The 20,536-nt window shown below is 35.6% G+C and overlaps 1 protein-coding gene across 5 annotated transcripts in view; it reads left to right on the top strand.

Annotated features, from left to right (window-relative positions):
* The window catches only part of LOC132951621 (complexin), a 218,629-nt gene that overhangs the window by 182,063 nt on the left and 16,030 nt on the right, over positions 1-20,536 (top strand). For all 5 annotated transcript variants that reach the window (XM_061023435.1, XM_061023436.1, XM_061023434.1 and 2 more), the window contains one exon: positions 3,073-3,236. In XM_061023435.1, the coding sequence (XP_060879418.1) occupies positions 3,073-3,236 (164 nt within the window). The remainder of the gene's footprint in view (positions 1-3,072; positions 3,237-20,536) is intronic.

The raw sequence follows: 20,536 nt of genomic DNA, 5'->3' as shown, positions 1-20,536 counted from the left end.
ACACATAGAAAACTTACTTGAAGAACGGAATATACCCATCATCTTAAACGCAGCACTGGAGTCCAAGCTTGAAAACAACCTAAATTTATTATTATTATTCACGATAAAAACTCAACTACCACACAATTTAGTAATAAAAAAAACTAGTTAAATTAAATCAATTTTATACAACTATAATGTCCTGCGCAACCGAAGCTTATTTTACATCAATGATAATAATAATAAACAAAATCGAATTAAGAATCAAAAAAATACGTGACAATAAAGAACTACAGTTAAAATATAAAACTATGATGTTCACTACGCGTGTCCTATATTACTTCCCGAATACCCAAGTAAGCCAAATACCAGTAATTTTTCGGAAACGGCCGGTGGCTCGTATTGTTTTCAGAGCGGATTTAAGTAAGTCTTGTGGTCGCAATTAAACTTATATATGATTTGATTTTTTTTTTTTTCGTACAAATTCCCAAAACCCCACGAGGATTTGTATTTATACAACATATCTCGATGACCCGCGTGTACGAGGAATATGCGTGTGGACTTACTAGTTCGGCGAGCAGTGACGTCCCAATTAAACGGAGATTTATGTTTTCCGAACCTAAACCTTCTCCGCGCACATATTATTATTATATTTTTACCCGCACGCATGTCCGAACACTGCGAACACGACGCTTTAACAGTTCGCGGGGGCCTCTATAATATTGTATATTATTATGTGGCAGTACAGCGAAGTACGTTCGATTCGGTTGACCGAATTCTGGTCGATTCGGGATTTACGTGGGAAAATCGTAATAACACTTTTGTACGGTTGATCATCTCGCAGACACACTAATTGTAACTGCGATCTAGTCAAAAAGCGAATAGAGCCTTACGACGTCGCTCTTGTATCGAAGACGATCAAAAGATTCGATGGGCTTGCCGGTTGTAACGGCGCGGGTTATTCATCGTCCGACCGCCATTTTCATACGAGTTCCCGTTTGCGGTGACTTAAAAAATATCATGTTTTACGAAATACGTCCGTCCGAGTACGTCGTCGTGTTTTCCTCGGTCGGTGTATACATAATTATTATTATATTATGTGTTGTTCACGTTGCATACGTCGTATACTATACTTGTACAACACGACCATGTGCGCCCCGTGAATTAAATTTAATCCCGGCCGGAATCGTAATACAAAATCATTATTGTAAATCCCAGAAACTCAAAACCAATCATGAATTATTATGGTTTTAGGCCACGAGCGCTAATTCCAATATAAAGCATGCACACGCGGCGCACTCCACGACAACAATACCGCCGCCGCCGTTAATACACTAAAACGGCTCCGTCGAATTACGTAACCGCAAATTGAATTCTGTAAATACTGAAACGCTGCGGCGGCGGCGGCGGTGCTGTTTCTTGATAGCAATCGAATAACGAAATGTACGCGAACAGTCGCGGAAAAGCGAGTACTATACGCGGTGGTATCGAAACCCGTTTATGTAGACGTAGTTCGACCTATTTAATCGTTTATAAGATATACCGCACCTCGGGTAAGGGTTTTGGATCGTTCGAGTCTTTTTTCTTCCGTTTAAAAACCCACTGAACTGTTGTGAACTGTTTATCACTATACTCGGTTCGTTCGGCCCTGTGCACCTCGATACTGTGTGTGGTAGTTAGGACGATGGTCAAATATCACTCGATCGTTATATACTAATTATAATATGGACGTTTGAAAAAAAAAATATCTTCTTAGCATTTGTTACTATAATAAACTCGGTAATTCTCATATTAATATCACAGCTTATGCCTGCATATAATTAATTATGTGTTTTCATTTTTAACCAGATTTACTGGTACCTACCCAATTACGATTATTATAACGTTAAAATACTCGCACTACAGTGCTGTAGCGAAATTGCCTATCTGAGACGCCGTGTCAGCAAGTATTGTTTTTATTGAACTATTGAAAATAATTAATATTGATATAAATTAAAAATATAATATGTATTATATTAATATTACTTACGAGTTACATGCGTTGAGTAGCCAAGTAGGTTATTGTCGCGAAATTAAGTATTTTATTATATAAGACGGTGTAATCGATTGTTTGTTTTTCGTGCTCGTACTTTTTTAACGTTGTAATTATTAATTGTATAAAATATAATAAAACTCTAAATTAAGTTTTTTTTACTCAAACAAAACACCGCTATTTTTTGAATCCATAAGGTTTTTTGTGGTTTCAGAGATTTGAATAATTCCATAACAAACACTGTAATCATTTTTTTTTTCGTATTATGCATCATATATTCATATAATATAATATTATGTACACTTGGTTGTTTGTATATATTTAAAATAAATTAAATGTGCAGTTTATCTGAATAAAAAATAAATAAATTCTAGCCTTTGAATTGAAGTTACTAATTAAAATATCGTACACGTCGCTGGCATTAAACTTTTTCAAAACATTATAGTAAATTAATCAAATTCATCTGGTTCGTTTGTTTCATTATGTATTTTATATACGCCTGCGATTAATCGGAATCGAAGGCTTAAAGTATTATGTTCTGTATAAAGTAATTAAAAAAAATAAAAATAAATTAAATATTATCCACCGCTCCCATAAACTTATATCCATTAACAATATATCTGTAACGATAGTTTGAAACAATAATAGTCACCGTAGACAATTATTTAAGGCTTTGTGAATTATAGTTGGTAACGTTATATTATTATGAGGCCACGGAGGCAGCGTTTGGTACCGCATAAATATTAGTATAATATTAGAATGATAATTATTATGACTTTTCGTGGTTAACTCGGTTTTATTTTCGACGGATAGAAAAAAAATAATCATAATAATATAATTATGAATAGTCGTATACAAAATATAATAATATTATTATAATATATTATTATTATATAATATAATATCGTTAAAATATATGTATTGCACGTCTTGTTATAATATTCCTTGACGTCTCCACTCACGCGTTATGATAACAATATTGTTATCACAGTCTTATATTTATTTTTGCGGCGAATCACACGAAAAAGCCTATTTATATTTTTCATTTTTGTGTTTTGCAGGGGCAGTGGGCGATGGCGGTGAATCGGCCGAAGACAAAGAGAAAAACGCAGAAGCAGAGAGGGAACGGTTGGAGGCGATCCGGGAGGCCGAGGAAAGACGCAAAGAGAAACACCGCAAAATGGAGGAAGAGCGGGAGAAAATGAGACAAGAAATCCGAGATAAGGTAAAATAATGATGTTAATAACCTTCCATATATATATATATATATTTATATTAAGTCAGGTGGGTCACGGGGTGCCGGAGAGTAATATTGCAATAAAATTCTCTTCTGACCTACGGCGGCCTGTTCGTAACGTTACCTCCTACCGCCGCCGTCATGGCGGATGAACGAAATTTAAAAGATTTGACAGCAGTTGTAGGTAGGTTTTTCCATTTTTTTTTCGTTGTCCGCCGTACCGTTCAGATAATAATATCATAATAATAATAATAATAACTACGACAACAATGATGACGAAAATAATAACCGGAACAACGCCCTATCTCAGTTAAAATAATATGGCCAACGCGCACACATGCGCGATTGTCTCGGAAGACACGAAGACCGTATACAATAATACAAATAAAATTCAGTTGAAATTATTGTCAATTTCCCTTTAGTTTTAAAATCCACCATTTGTAAAATATATCGAATATTATGATTACAGTAGATTTCACTTAACCATCACGTCGACAGGGTGTTTATCGTGTCAATGCGTGCGATGACATTCGTTAGGGAAATTCTTGTCACTTAAAACGCTAATCACGATATTAACACGTTTAATTGAATCGATACTATATAGGCGACCCACGTAAGACGTCGATAAAAAATCATGAAACTAATAGCACTTCGCCTATAATTTTAGTTTGTGCAATATGACGTTCTACAATAGCACCCATAAATTAAAAAATGGCGACTGTTTTTGCTCAGTATCAATTATCAGAGAAATAATTTTATTTGCGTCCCCCGATTCCGTCATTGCATCGAGACCATTACGATTGTTTGAACCACACAATGACTATTAAATGTCATGATTCTAACATCGAGTTTTGACGAACATATTTTGTTGGTTATCGCGACTTTTTATGTTTGTTAATCTTTTTAATTCTTGTCACACTTAATCAACGTCCATCGGGTCGAAACAAAAACGCACTCGAAACACACATACTCGTTTTTTAAGCCGTTCGTTTTCCATATGAATTTATCTCTGAAAACAAAAAAAAAAATGTCTCCTCGAAGTCCTTATACATAATATGTATATAAATATAATATATTTAAACTTTTTTTTTTATCGTTTCGTGATTTAGAGGTTTGGATTTGGGGAGAAGGGAAAAAACTAATTATAATCCACGGCGAGCTTTTATTGTCCTGACGATTTGTATAACTTGGTTTTATCTCCATACCATTCCGACGTACCAATTACGTTATACTTATACTTATATATATATATATTATGTGCACATTGTACGTTACACAATAATATACGACGAAACTATTACTCTCCAAAGTTTTAATTGCGTTTGTCGTGCACTATAGAGTTCACTGATTGTCGCATCACATTTTGAGATTTTTACGACCGTCGCCGTTACCAGTGTATAATAATACTACTCGCTCACATAATATCTGTACGTAAGATAATAAAACTATTGTTATAATTAGGGCCAGAAATTGTATGCCAAAAACATTGTTAACTATAATACACATATATTCACACATACATTACGTGAAATAAATGCAAAAAATATTGCAAAATATACAAAAATTATTACGATGATGAATAGAACTTTGGAAATATTCTGTACGAAATACAAGCAACGTAATAATCGAAAATATAAGTGTAGGTATTATATACTTTTGGTTTTAAAATAAATCGCAGTGTGTTATGAGTAGGTTATGTAATAGTATTGCAATCAATGTTTTTTACAATCGTGTCTATTAGATCATTCTTAAAGCAAGCATTTAACTCAACATTTAACAATTCGCAATATGATTAAAATATTTAAGAAACTATGAATTCAGTTTAAATTTATATTATGTATATTATAGGTTTTCAATTTTCAATTCTTGATATATTTATAGTAACATATTAATCACTTGTATTAAATATGCGACCGTTTATGCAGAAATATGCGATTATGAATATGTTTTTTAACATTGAACATTATCTATATAACGTATTTATTATATTTTTCATCATAATAATTTTATTCCAAGTAAATTCGTGTACAAAAATAGCGTTTTCATTTAAATCCTGGCCACTCAGTTATAATCCTGTTGGCGTCCGATTCTTACAACCCTTTTTACTTATAAACATAAGACGTCAATTGTAATATTTTGTCCCGAATATTTGGGAGTTGAATTTCACGAGAGACATGATTCTTCCCTACCCCCGAGCGGTGGGACGATGATAACATTGTACGGTATATGATATCCGAAGTATGTTGCTGCAGTGCTCCTCAACGGCGGTGTGAATTAAACTTGCGCTAATAGGTAATAATGACGATAACGATAATAATATTTCGTCTCGAAAACGAGTGTCAGGGCTGTTCAAAATTGCCACATTACGCGGCTTCTCGGAATTATTGTGCAGCCAGAGCGAATGATAACGCAGTTTATTCTGCAGCCCGCCATCGGCCTCATTATTGTCCGCAATAATGGGCGTACGCTATACGAAAGGAAACTTTTTCTCTTCTGGCATTTTTTTTCAAAGGTTCGTAGAACTATGGCAGCCGTTCTCCTTCTCATTAAACAATACGATGTCCCGTGGTTCGCAAGCAGTTCTAGTCGTCGTTTTTATGTCATAATAATAATATTATCCTACTCTGCGGTCCTGTCCCGAAATCATCAAACATCATGACTTCGAAAATTTAGCCGGAGCAAACCTGCGCACTTAGTACGTAAAAAGTTGAAGGTGTACTAATTTTTTTTTTCTTAACTTTTTCACCTTGAAGAACAGAAGTTGTAAAATATAAGTAGGTACCTACTGTTTTTTTGAACTATTATAATTATCTTTGAACGAAAATGTTATAACAAATTGGTCATAAACGTAATCGTACTATAACCGAACGATTTATGTTTTTATTTTATTTTAAATTATTTTTTGCAGACAATGAAATTATTTATTAGAATATTAATAACTTTCTTTGTACACTTTGTTAAAATAAATTAATTCGCTAAACTTTTTCGAAAAATACGCTTTTTTAGTACATTATTATTTTGTCATTAAACGTACAACGACGTTCTATTTTAATTTTAATTTTAGTACTTCATTGATTTCAGCGAAACTATATTTTTAATTAATTTTTTCTTTTTTCGAATTTATAAATATAATTAAAATTGAAACTAATTAATGTGATATTTTTAATATTATTACTCTTACTCATAGTGAATTCGTTTTTATAAATTGTTTTCATAAAACAAACAACACAAAATTGTTATTAATTTATTGTGATTGGTTTTTAAGTTAAACTTCGTTATGGTGTATTTTCCATTATAATGTTTTTAGTTTCTTATTATTTTAATGTGAAGTTAATATTAACACCCGAAATTGTATTATAGTTACCAAAGAAATGATCAGGTTACTTATAAATTATAATTATCTTGTTTGACATAATGTAAAAAGTTTTTATTCTAAATTAACGAATACCTTCTAATGGTTATGAACCGGTGATCATTTATTTTTAATACTTGTTCAACGAAAATATAATATAATATACGAGTTCTTAACGTTGGACAAATTTCACTTAGTATAAACTCTAATGTAATAAAATCAGTGTTGATAATTCTTAGAAGAAAACTGTCCGAGTATCTAAATAAAATAGTTTCAACCGAGCAACTAGCATCAGGTTTATTATACGATGTTCAAACGCACATAAAAATCATAAAAAAGTTATAGTATTTTCGGAAAGCAAACATTTATAGTTATTGTACCCAGTAAGGTATACGTTATATTGTTGGATGTAGATTTGACTTGTGTGTTGTATATTAAAAATAACAATACCAAAAAACCTTATGAATACAAAGTTGATATCAAAGATTCATATATAGTGACTATTGTTTTTCGTAGAACAGGACCCTAGAATAACAACCGATTCTCGCAAGTATCTGCCACCTCTACGGTTTCGACGGTCACTAATCAGATAAGTTTTAAGTTCACTACCCTCACAGTCTCGCACTGTAGTCGTCAGCCATACCACACGAAGTATAGGATTCAGTTATTACGTATGAACACAAATCATAATATATAGTTGACGGTTGGTTTATCAAAAACGCTTATTTTATAAACCGACAAACGTCAATCGTCGTTGAAAATGCATTTTAAAATACCGTAAATTCTGCTGTTTGAAATTACAATCATTTAGCTTCTAGATTTCGACTTATTTTTTTAAAAAAAAACTTTAAAACTCTAATACAATAAATGCGTATACCGTAAGTAGATATTGGATGGGGTGGCTGCAGGTGGGACGGAGTAACACGATGATGGTGATAAAGTCTTATACGTTAAATGTGCTTTTGACAAGTGTTGTTTAACTTACGACTACATATTATTATACGTACATACAATGTCATTTGTGTACAGCGACTATACGTGTGCGCACGAAAGTAATTGCTTACGAGAGGACCGCTGTGCGCCCCGTCGCGGTCGCCGCAATCTGTTAAAACGCGTCAGTATACGAAGCCTAATAATATTACATATATATAGTGCATACAGTAAAATAATAGTAATAATAATAAATAGTTATGATAAACGAGGGTCGGCCCGTGTACGGCCTCGCGGGATACGTAAACGAGATAACAACTTTTGGTGAGCTCGATTGTACCGTCCTATGTACACAAACACACACACACACCCACACACCCACACACACCAAACACAACTAGCTTCAGATGCACGCACGCGCACGTCCACGTCGTCCTTTTCGAAATTCGCCATCCCGTGTACACCGAGGGCACTCGGGCGTTATTATGTATTATTAAACCGTTCTGGTATATACTGGTATAATAATAACAATATAGAGCCGCGTGTACATACATCTGCCGTATAATATTGTAATATGTGCGTGTGCACCACCGTGTATAGGTGACAAATAACGGGCGCACCGTACCATATAGATTAATAACGGTGTCGTGCCCATCGCACAGTCCGGTGGAGCGTCCGAAGCAGTTCGATCAAAGGGTGGATGGGTGGAGGGATGTTTACAAGTTTTTTCAAGCACAAACCTCGATACGGAAGAATCTCTCTGCCACGCGCACCCGGCATTAATCAACCTTTTTAGTTTTACTCGACACTATACCTTCTGCAGCTATATTAATACTGTTTATTATAGACTATAACGTGATAACATGCATAACGGTATTTTTTATTTTGTGTATCGTGTAAATATATCACTGCAATTTCATCGTCATACAGATATAATCATAAAATAAATACAAAAATCGACCACGCTTGACGACGCCTTTTCTGTCGTATCGCAAACACGCGCCCATCTTACACTCGACATTTCAGCCACACCGAACGGGTCTGTTCGCATCGTGAGACTAAAATGTCGCTAATTACATTATATCTGCAGTAATTCGCAGCGGTGTATCGAGCGAGTTTCGAGTATTAAGATTATTATAGAGGACTCTGGGGCGTCGATATGGATCCCGGTGTAGTACGCGATCATAATAGTTATACGATATAATATATATGTATACAGTATGATACGAATATAAACGTAAATATCTCACCGCCTATGTATGCGGGAACCACCAAAAACCATCCCAACACCGACGTCTAGGCGAGCCTCGGCCAAGTCTGATGTTTGTTATGATGATATCACGTCGGTGGCTCAGAACCGCATTGAATAAGCGTCCATATAACACAATATATTATATTATGGCTGGATGCCAATGCGCGTGAAAACACCGGTCTCTAGTTTTTGGCGAGGAACTTGGAATAATATAACGCCAAAATACTCTGTTTATATATATATACATATTATATATTGCGGTGAAATGTAAGTATTGAAAGTATTGTATTATAGAATACCGCGATCGCACAGTGTCGATATAATATATATATATATAATATACTACTGTATTATGTATAGGTATACTATAAGGCGCGACAATATTATTGTATACATTTTTATTGTTATCTTCGTTGCATTCTCTCGCGCGTGGTTTTTAGTTTTGTTTTTAATTTATACGCTCTGGCGGCAAAAAAACTCACAACACTATACAAAATCGTTTTTCGTAAGAGTTTAACCGACCTAAAATGAAAAATGTACACCTAATCGACTATCGACTCGGATAATTAAACAAATTACTTCGTATCCGTTCCCAGAGTAATTGTTTAATGTAAATTCGCATAAACAATTCTGTACGTCCATAGTTCGTGCGTTCCCCGACCGAAATAAAGTTTCTGGATTTTAAATTAAAACTTTGAACGTTTCGAATCTATATACATTATACCTATATATGCATTTAATTTAATGAGAGTATCCGTTCTTTCCATTTCATTTAATACTGTTAAATTATGAATTTTAGTTTTGAACATATTTTTTCCGTGAACATAAAAATAAATGATTTCGTTAATATAATATACCCACCTTAGAATACGTATTAAAACCCCGTTGTATTTTTTCCTCGTACTAAAAATATCATACATTTACATTTTTCAACCGTACGTACTCGTTTAAAGTATCTTTTAAGCTTCCACCTCTGTTTAATATTTTAAAAACATAAACTATAAAATTACAGTTATTATAATATACGATGCGTTGCAGTTCACTTGCTATTTCAAACATTATATACCTATATATACAGTGATATTATATCATTACGACCACATTATCGTAAACGAATGTTTTTATTACAACAATATACCGTTTATATTAAGTTATATTAGTATGAACATTTTCACGCGAAATATTATTACAACAATATCTTATATTGTTATGCGCATTACGTATATAATATACATGCAATAAACTACCTACTTTTATTATAATAATAATGATTTCTAGTTTCGACACACGTGTATGATAATGATATAATAATAATATACAGTAAAACTCGCTTAAGACGCTCTCGCTTAAGACGCTTTCCCGCATAAGACGCTGTTTTTAGTCGGTCCCTAGACATTTCCTATACTAGTCAATGTAAAAATCACCTGTTAAGACGCTCAGTTTTTCTCTGTCTAATCGGGTAAAACGCTCTTTTTTTCAGCAGATTACGATAAATTTTAGTAGTTTTGTGAAAATAAAAATAGAATTTTTAGTATTATACGTGTTCTTATCGTTTTATTTTATCGCTATACCTATTTTATCATTACTTATTATAACAGTTTTACTGTATTTCATCGTCTTATGAGATTTAGTAAGTGCTGTTCGTTCGCATGTGTATAACCGTAATTTCGTTATGGCTAGTGGTATAAAACGTAAAGCGCTAACGATTTCGGACAAACTCAACATTTTGAAAAAGTACGATGAAGGATTGGCTGAGAAAAAAAAACAAAAAGATATTGCTAATGAACTGGGGATACCTCCTTCCACTTTAAGAACTTTATTGAAAAACAGACATGAAATAGAACAAAGCAGCTTGTTAGGTGGCAGCAAACGACAAAAATTAAAACACGGGAAGTATGAAGAGTTGGAAAATATTTTATTGGAGTGGTTTCAACAAGCTCGTAGTTTAAATTATCCAATAAATGGAGGTATAATCACGGAAAAGGCGATGGAGATTGCCGCACGTCTCAACTTAACCGAATTTAGTGGATCGACTGGTTGGCTGGATAGATTTCGGAGTAGGCATAGCATTGTGTACCGGCAAATATCAGGTGAGGCTGAATCTGTTAATAATGATGATATAGCTTCATGGAAAAATAACGTGTTGCCTTCATTACTGCGTGACTATGCTCCTGACGATGTATACAACGCTGATGAATTCGGATTGTTTTTTAAGCTTATGCCAGATAAGTCTTTTGTTTTTAAAAATGAGACATGCCATGGTGGAAAGTTGAGCAAGGAACGTCTCACGGTTTTAGTATGTACAAATTCTACCGGAACCCATAAATTGAAGTTGGTCGTCATTGGAAAAAGTAGGTCTCCTCGCTGTTTCAAAAATGTTCGTTTTTGTTTCATTCCCGCATAAGACGCTTTCCCGCATAAGACGTTTTAGAGAGCTGGTCCCTTAAAGAGCGTCTTAAGCGAGTTTTACTGTATATTAAATATGGTACTATATAAGTCCTTAATGTTTATAGTCTGATTATGATAATGCGATTTCGCGTGGAGTGTTGAATCATCATAAATTTGCCTTTCTTGCGCCGAAAACCGATCGTGCCACTTGGGAAACGCCAGTTGGGTACAAGATTACGTCGATGCGATAACAGTATACTATAACTCGTTGACCCGAATTCCATAATCAACGACGGTGTGCACCATGTTTGGGGGAGGTTGTGTATCATATCGATGTGTCGTCTGATATTCTCTTTCACTATCCCTCTCACCCACTCTTTCTCTCATGCTTGTCTCTCTCTCTCTCTCTCTCTCTCTCTAACTCTCGCTATCTATATCAAATGGCAGTATAATATTCCTCAGCGACGGCCGGAGTTCGAGAATCCGATGTGAACAAATAATAATATACAAACACATTATAGTATTGTGCGGATCGTGAAACATATATTGAAAGACTGCGCCCGATACACAACGGTAATATAATATGTGGCGGACTGACCGCTGGAGATTCTGGCGCGCTGGGAATCGAATGACGGCCGAGGAGACGTCCTCCGAGACTTGAGATGTCCCGTTTTCGGAGACCGGGCGGCTGAGACGAACTTATATTTTGCTCACGTGTAGGTGAATAAAAGTCACTACTACACACTCACCAGTCACCTGTCACGCACGCAGCCCCTAAAAGGATGAAAAACAATACATTATTATAATATGATATAGGTATATACTATATATACTGCAGTTGCATGACCAAATTCCTGATGCGTGCGCTAAGGCGTCTGAAGGCCGACTGTCAATATTATAATTATCATAATATAATATATTTACAATGGTTTTATTTGGTATTATAGGTTCGATTATTAACAATGTATTATGCATCGAGGGTAATGATAATTCTGATGATGAAAGCTGTAAATAATAAAAGAATACGTCTGTGTACGGATAAACGATCGGGATGAACCGACAGGATCGTTGTTTTCGTGGGACCGGAACTGACGCGTAGCTGACTTTCAGACAATTTAATATTTAATATAATAATAATATAGGTATATGGATAAAGTCTGGCCGTTTCTGAAATTTCCCGCCTAGAATATCACACGCCCGCGCCTTGTATCCGCGGGGCACGGGAAATCCAATTACGCGGGGCCGTCGTTTACAAACAAGGGCGTTTGACTGTTAGCCCCGCGGACGCACACTCAATTTCGGTGAAAAAATCTACCCCCGAAAGTCACCACACCCCTCCCCCCACGGTCACGCCCAACGACGATATCGGTTCGCTCAGACAAATCTGTCTCGGCGCAAATGATATCGTATAGGTTTATGTCGCATAAAAAATAATAATAATAATATGTCCTAACCCCGCGGAAACTGCATTCGTCGGCGACCGTTCATCCGTTCAACGGCGACGGCTACATAGTTCTGTGTTTCCGCGAATCGAAAAGTTTATAAGCGTTACGACGCTGTTGTATACAATATTGTACGGAAAAAAGCCGACTCGGAAAAGTTTCGCCGAGTTAAATTCGTTATCATCGATTCGGGTGTGCGTTCGGGCGCAATCGAATACAAATATATATGATACGTCATGCCGCGTGAAAAAGCTGAATCGCTGGCTGTGGTGTAACGACCGTGGACCTGCACGAAACGTCGGAAATTACCACGTGTGTACCTACATATTATATTTTAATCAAACCCGAACGTGTTTTTTAAGCCCGACGTAGGTATTATATATTTTATAATATTATACACGTGTTGGTACTTTGCACTCGGACGACGTATATACATAGTTGTTACTTTACGGCTGCCGGCAATCGGATCAACGCCGTTAATACTTTATGATATTGAAATTAGGCTTTGTACACGCGCTTAATAATATTATGTACACAAGTTAGTTTTCGACCGGAGACACAAAGAGAGAGAGAGAGAGATAAAGATGATAATTCCCGTTTAGCCGTACGGCAAGTTTGCGTCGGTCAAACAGCCGCCGCCTCCCCTTCCAAAAATTATTACCCCCGAGGTCCTCGATTCCTAAGTGTTATCATAATCTCGGCGACACCACTGAGACCACACCCGCCACGACGCCTCGGGCCCGGGGTAGGACCGTCGTTATATTGTTTACGCACCGCGTAGTTTACGCCACGGTGTATAGTCGTCTTAAACACACATAAATAATATATAATATATATATATATATATATACATGCACAACAAGAGGACGGCCTACATATTTTTCAGGCCAGATAACGTTTGTGATATAGGCGTATAGAGTTTGCGATGGCGGATGGATGGAGGGTTCTTTGTTACCCGAAGCAATTTTCAGACCAGGTCCGATGCCAAAAACCTTACGTTCGTTTTTTCTCTCCCTTTATTTTTCATCTGATATTTTTTTGTTTTCTATTGTAAGCGTTGTAAAAAAAAAAAAGTCGTTCAAAGATTAAAAATGTATACCTTTGGAGTCGTATATACCTGCCATGTCCCTTATATATCGCATGCCCGGGCTATTATGTACATTCCGCGTAGTTACGTATATAATAGAAACACGAAAAATAAGTACATCGTATCTATATATACGATGCACTTATTTTCTGTTTTTTTCCTCTCCATAGTAATTTGAAAGTTATAAACATTTTGTACCGTTTTAATAATTCAAAACCGTATTTTTATCATCCTCTCGAATAGTAAAAACGATTGTTTACGTAATGACTTCAATAAAAAGTAATCGATTGTCTTACATTTTTCCATGGTATTTATTGTTGTTACTGTTTGTAAGAACCTATATCGGCATAATATCCTCTGCTGCGGAGTGAAAGATGGAAGTTTTTTTCCCAGTCAGATCCACGCTCTCTCTCGATTATATTGTGTATTGTATATATGTATGGGAAAGTTATATGATGTTTTATTGAAGTATTCGTGCGGTTTCCTACACGAAACGTATAATACGACAACAATGAGTTGTTATAGAGATAGTAGAAAGAGAACGAGATAAAAGGACGGTCGTCATTCGATTACAATAATAGAAATGTCAGATTATCTCAAAGCAAACGAGTACTACACAAGTTGGATCCGTACAATTCGTTTAAATTTTATTTTCGTTTTTTGCGGAATCACATATATAAAACAACGACAGTAATAGTAATAGTAATAATAAAAAAAATCACAATCGGCAAATCAACCGGCGGCGGTGGTTATTTTTCACGTCACCCTCGTGAAAAAGTATACTACTATTACATACCTATAAAAATATATATATATGTGTGTGTAGTATATATATGTGTAGTATGTTATATACTGTATAGTTATATAATATAAGTAAATACCTAACACTGTATACAAGCCGCGATGATGTGTCGCGCCCTCTACGTGTATAATGTTTATCGATGACCGATCCGTCTACACCGTCAGCGCCTACGTGAACGTGAAAAATATCGGATTACACGAGAGGTCCGGCAGCGGCGGAGTCAATATATTATATACATACAACGTATATAATATAACAAAGAAGGAAAAGCGCCAAACACATACATAATATGTACTGTATAGGTATATCGTATATAGGTGTATTATACTTGCAAGGACTATAATAGTGTTTCGGAGATCGTGTGTGTGTGTATTGTGTGTGTGTGTGTGTGTGTCTGTGTGTGTCTGTCTGTGTATAGTTACCGTCGGCCTTTCCGCAAAGCGTTTTATATTTATCAGTGCCATTTATCACGCTATTTCGGGCTTTTAGCGGCCGGATAAAACGCCACCGATGCCGATGCCTCCTCCGGGACCTCCTCCCCCTGCTCGCGCGCTAGCCCGATTCCGACAGATTAATTTACCTAAAAGGTTTTCCGTTTTACTTTTCTTCGGCAAACGAGAAACGCAGTATTATACGTACCCGATCCGTCGTTCCCTGAATGCGTTATACACGTTCGTTACTCCACGTTCTCGTCTCCGCCGTTTTGAACTGCAGCCCGGCAGCCGGGTTGTATGTCCCCCTCCCTTATCACCACGCCACCGGCCTTTCCAACTTGGGCTGCAATTTCAAGAAAAACACTGAGAATGAGGTAGCTTTCTATATTTTATTTCGATAGTCTTACTATGAACGAGTGCCCTCTTCCCCACGCCTCATTCAATAATAAATTATTACATTATGTCTTACATTATTTGTACTGAACATAATATTACTATTCATTTTATAACTATAAAATGAGATCTATAACAAGCCATAAATAGCATAAATTAAGACTGATAATTTGGAGGGCACCGAGCACGTACCTCCTCTCCAAATTACGCCTGTGAATTTAAGCTGAAAACGCGATTCGGGCCCGACGAAAATCGCTCGCGATTACCGGCGAATAATTATGTTAAGTCAATTTTGCCCTACTCATGCGAATTAATACGCCACGCCGCGTGCCGGAGGCCTTTTAAAGATCACTTTTCCAAATGACATTTCCGTATATATTAGCATATCGCGTTTCCAAGACGAAAAGTTATAATATCAATTAAGACTGGTGCGAGTTTTTTTCCGACGCTTTCGGGATCGAATTACCTGAACCTCTGACAATTTTTCGTCATTTCACAACATTAATGAACGTGGCAGCAGATAGATAATAATATTATAAAATATATTATACGACTGCTGAGTCTCGAAGTACTTTTTGACTTCTGGACCGTAGTCCCATTATACATACCACTGCAGACGTGTGCAGGCAGAGCTGCTCTTATAGACAAAATGTATATTATTGTTTCTCGGGTGATTATCACTGCCACTAACGAAATCTCGAACCGAAATAATAATTTATATACTATTATGCACACGAAATACGAAATGGTGAGACTACCGCTGCGGCGTGGCGGCAAGGCAGCTGCGGTAGTACGGACGGAGCATGACGCGCGTCAGTCAGCGCTGGGTAGCAATCTCTTTTACCACCGCCGCCGCCACCGTCGTCGCCGGTGCAGTTCGTTGGGCTCACAATTCGATTTGGCAGTACACCGCAATTTCCCGTTTCTGCACGCCTCAGTCCTCGCGATAGATTAAATTCGCAATCAACGACAACAACGGGTGGAAGGGAAAAAAAGAGGGAAAAGAAAAAAGCAAAAATAAATACTCGGTGTGCCGTATCTGTTCGCGCTGCTATATGACAGGTGGTACGGCGGCGGCGGCGAAGAGTGGATGGAAAAAAATAAAGGTTTTCCCTAGTGCGAGTGTCTTTGGCGGCAACACTATTTTCATATATATATCACTGCGTTGGAGTGGTTTCGTGTTTTCACCGGAAATTGGACCGTTTAAAACTCATATATACCTCACTATATAATATCATATCATATATAATATTCGTCAAACTATATAATAAATTGTATTATCTGTGTACGCGTGTGCGCGTGTATAGTCGACAGAGATGATAATAATTGTAATCGAGGTTTGAGTGCTCTCGTTGGCCGTCGAATATACGACAAGGGCACAATCGTTATACGTGCAACCGCGACTGCAGTGCATAATATGCTCAGTGTAAATGTTGTATGATAAGGTCATATATTGTTATAATGATCAACGGCAAAGGGTCCGAATGTAAAGTGTTAGAAATTTCATTTGTTTGAATAATCATAAATTATTTAACAGTTTAACACCATTATACTACTATCATATTTTATCAGTGGTGTTACGAATTATTCGAAAAACGAACTGACATTTTCAAATATATTCGAACCTATATAATAACCAAATGCCTAAATGTGTTCGGTCTGAATTTATAGTTTATTTATGTGGTTAATGGTACACTCAAACTATTATATTTAGTTTTGATAAAGTTATATCCAATTAATACCTAATAACATGTACTTATATGTATATTAGAAATAACCACAATAGATTTTATACATCAGGAACATAAACAATATTTTTGAAAGTTTAGTTCCAGTAATGTGGTGTAATATAAAAATCCAGTTTGTGTACGAATAAAAATTACAAGTTTGGTTCGAGTTCGTTTAATTTAAATACATTTTGGTTTGGGTTTGTCCTCATAAATCAGTGTTCGTAATATCACTATTAATTGTACATAGTATAATTAATGTTTATGTAATATTATTAATTATAGGAGGTAGGTAGATTAAACTTGTAACTTATAAATTATTCAATTCAGATCATTATCGAAACAATCCAATGATGTTTATAGTGTCAAAAAAATACAAAACCAATCAGGAAATAGCTTTAGTTTATTTATTTATTTATAAGATATATTAAACAGATATACAACGAATGTTCACAATAAAAAATAACCTTTTGGCCTTTAGAATCAAACGTTACTGATTGAGTAGAATTTTTTCAAGTTTCAGATACCTAATTGAAAACATTTTGTATTTGAATAGCATGGTGTTTAAATTATTGAAAATTATAAATAAAAAATGCAACGAATTAATATTTAAAATTAACTCCAGAATCGGATAAATTCTATTATCAACACTTTTCATTCGTACAATACGTCACGATGACCCCCATTCATCCATATTATTGTATAACATTAGTGACCTGCGATGTCGACAATATAATATTGTTAACATGTTTTCCCGCGAACTTCGGTACAGTAACAAAAAGTCGAGAAGACCTCTTCTATATACCCACACCTGCAGAGCTTAAAAAAAAATCGTGTTTAGGAGGCGGTTCAGTCCTGTACGGGTCGCCAAAGTCAAACGTTCTTGCAGTCTACGTGTACGCGATCGAATCCGGTTTTTAGTGGCTGTTCGTGTACGGATGGCGCTCGTTTCCGGTCGAACAAAAAAACGCATAGTATTTCGGAAGTTTTTCACGTGGATCACGGATAACTGCAGCAGCAGTTCCGTCTCGGATATACGTACATCATAATATACATCGTATATAGATATTATCGCTAATTATTATTATCGACGCGTCCGATTTCACTCCATCTCGATTTGCCCGAATGATAATAACACTATTAACAACAACAACAACAGCAATAATAATAATAATAATATATTGATATATCACTGGAGGCGTATAATATTACAGTAGGAATGTACACGCGACCTTACAGCAGAAGGTGCGCACAATCGTATTAGATTGTGTATATAATATATGTACAGTGGGACGTCGTAGGAATCCAAAATGAGCCGACCGTGCCGTATATGCATTAATATATTACGCGTATATCGATCGCCCACCGCGACAACTTTCGCATAATACGTGCGTGCTTAGTATTGTGTTTTATCGAGCCAGTTCTGCAGGGCTCGTTTACGTGTGGTCCGATATAATATCGAGTCTATTCTTAAAACACCTACTATACACTCGAAGAGCTTATGATTTTGTATATTATAACCGTTAATCACTAAAACAATAATACGGTAATGATACGTGTAGTTGTACGTCTGGTACTTGAGTGGACGCCACACGCCGGATGTGATGTCTCCGCGTCTTACGAACGTACAATAGCAAATATTAATAGGTATAATATAGCAAATATTACGTTATAATCATATTGATCCGTCTTTATAAGTTATAACTCTGATATTTATAAAATAATTGATCAATAATACACTATAAGGTAAGATTATTGTTATTTAGAGCATCTAGGAGGCTTCATTTTACAAAATAGTATTTTGCACGTATTATATTATGACTATTATAAAACTGTTAAGTTTTTGCACGTTTTAAAAATGATCATAACTAGTCTTCTAGATAATTAATGGTTTTAACTTTTAAATTGTAGGTATAATTGGTAATTTTAATTTTTAAATTAACATAGTAAATTTAACTATTGTGCTCAGTTGTAATTTGGTAAGCTGACGGAGAAAACACATTCGTGTGTATATTAAAAAGTATAACAATAGATTATGATGAATCGCGAACCGCGGCTGAGTCGATCAGACGGGCGTAACTTTTGATAATCTATTATTTCGACACCATTGTGGCAAATCTATCGTGATGATGTCATACTGTCGTCGATATTCGCTCGGTAAAGTCGCGTGTGAAAAAAGACATAACTATCGACTTGACGCTGCCGGCCGGTAATTAGTTTTATATTTTTTCTCGAAATTAACTTTCGCTGAGTTAGAAAAACTCTGCTGGTCCTCGCGAAAAAAAGACATAATATTATCGTGAGCCAGACAATTAAAAAAAAAAAAATCGATTTAAAACCACCTAAATTCCCAACCCCATAAAAGTTCCAAAAAGTTCAACGTAAAAAAAAAGTAACCGTTATGTCAGCTTCATAATCACGTTTCGAGGGCAGCGTCGGAGTAACGCGTATAATATAGTTTGATGAAAAAAATAAAAGGTATATTTTTATTTAAATGCCTAAATCGTTAGAACGATGCCAAACGGCAAAACATATATTGTATTATTATTATCATTATCGTTGACCTAATAATATTAGGTTAATATTTATTTTATTAGGTATACAATTTGATACCGTGCGCGGTTTATTATCCGTTCGATAGTGATTATATTACTATTATTATTATTACCGTGTATATATAATAATATAATGTATCATGCGCACGCACCGAAGTCGTAATAACTTTGTCGTGCCGACGACTATGACGACGACATGACACACGCGGAAGAGTGTTCAACTCGTTAGACGCGTAATGGGTGTATACCTTTACGGCATATTATATCTATATTATTATTATATCGCGAGTACTATACGTATAATATTGTCGTGTGAGTTTTCCCATAATAACAATATGTATATGATATCGTTTCGTTATATTGTTTTAGAACTTAAAATGTCTCTTCAACAAGCTCCGATGTGCATACAACACGTATATTACCTAACTACCCCTACGCGTATCACAAAATATACATATAATATATTATAATACACTATATTATTATCACGCACACAGCTTTTACGGCATACACCCATATAATTTATTTATACATGTAGTCACCCGTGTTTGTAGATTTATCGCGTTATACATTCGCCGTCGGCTCGATTCGTCGCGTATTATAAGCTCACCTACGCGTAGGTATAGTATAAGTAAGTCGTCGTTGGCGCCGTAATAAAACGCACGACATTACTGTAGGTATGATAACAATATTATAATGGTATCTATGGCGCACGCGCGGCCGATCTAATCGTCTTATCTCCTATCATAGCGACAAATGATACCTATCCAGATGACGTTACGCTATACTCGTCTACACACTGCAGTTTACAGGTATCGTAATTATTAATATTTTTATAATTATTATTATTATTATTATTATCGGTGTGATATATTATTATTATATATACCTAGTCTGCCACAGCGCTTCGTAGCCGTATATTATAA

This window comes from Metopolophium dirhodum, chromosome 9, assembly GCF_019925205.1.
Source record: "Metopolophium dirhodum isolate CAU chromosome 9, ASM1992520v1, whole genome shotgun sequence".
In the NCBI taxonomy this organism is placed as follows: Eukaryota; Metazoa; Arthropoda; class Insecta; order Hemiptera; family Aphididae; genus Metopolophium; species Metopolophium dirhodum.
This window is presented reverse-complemented; position numbering and strand designations above follow the sequence as displayed.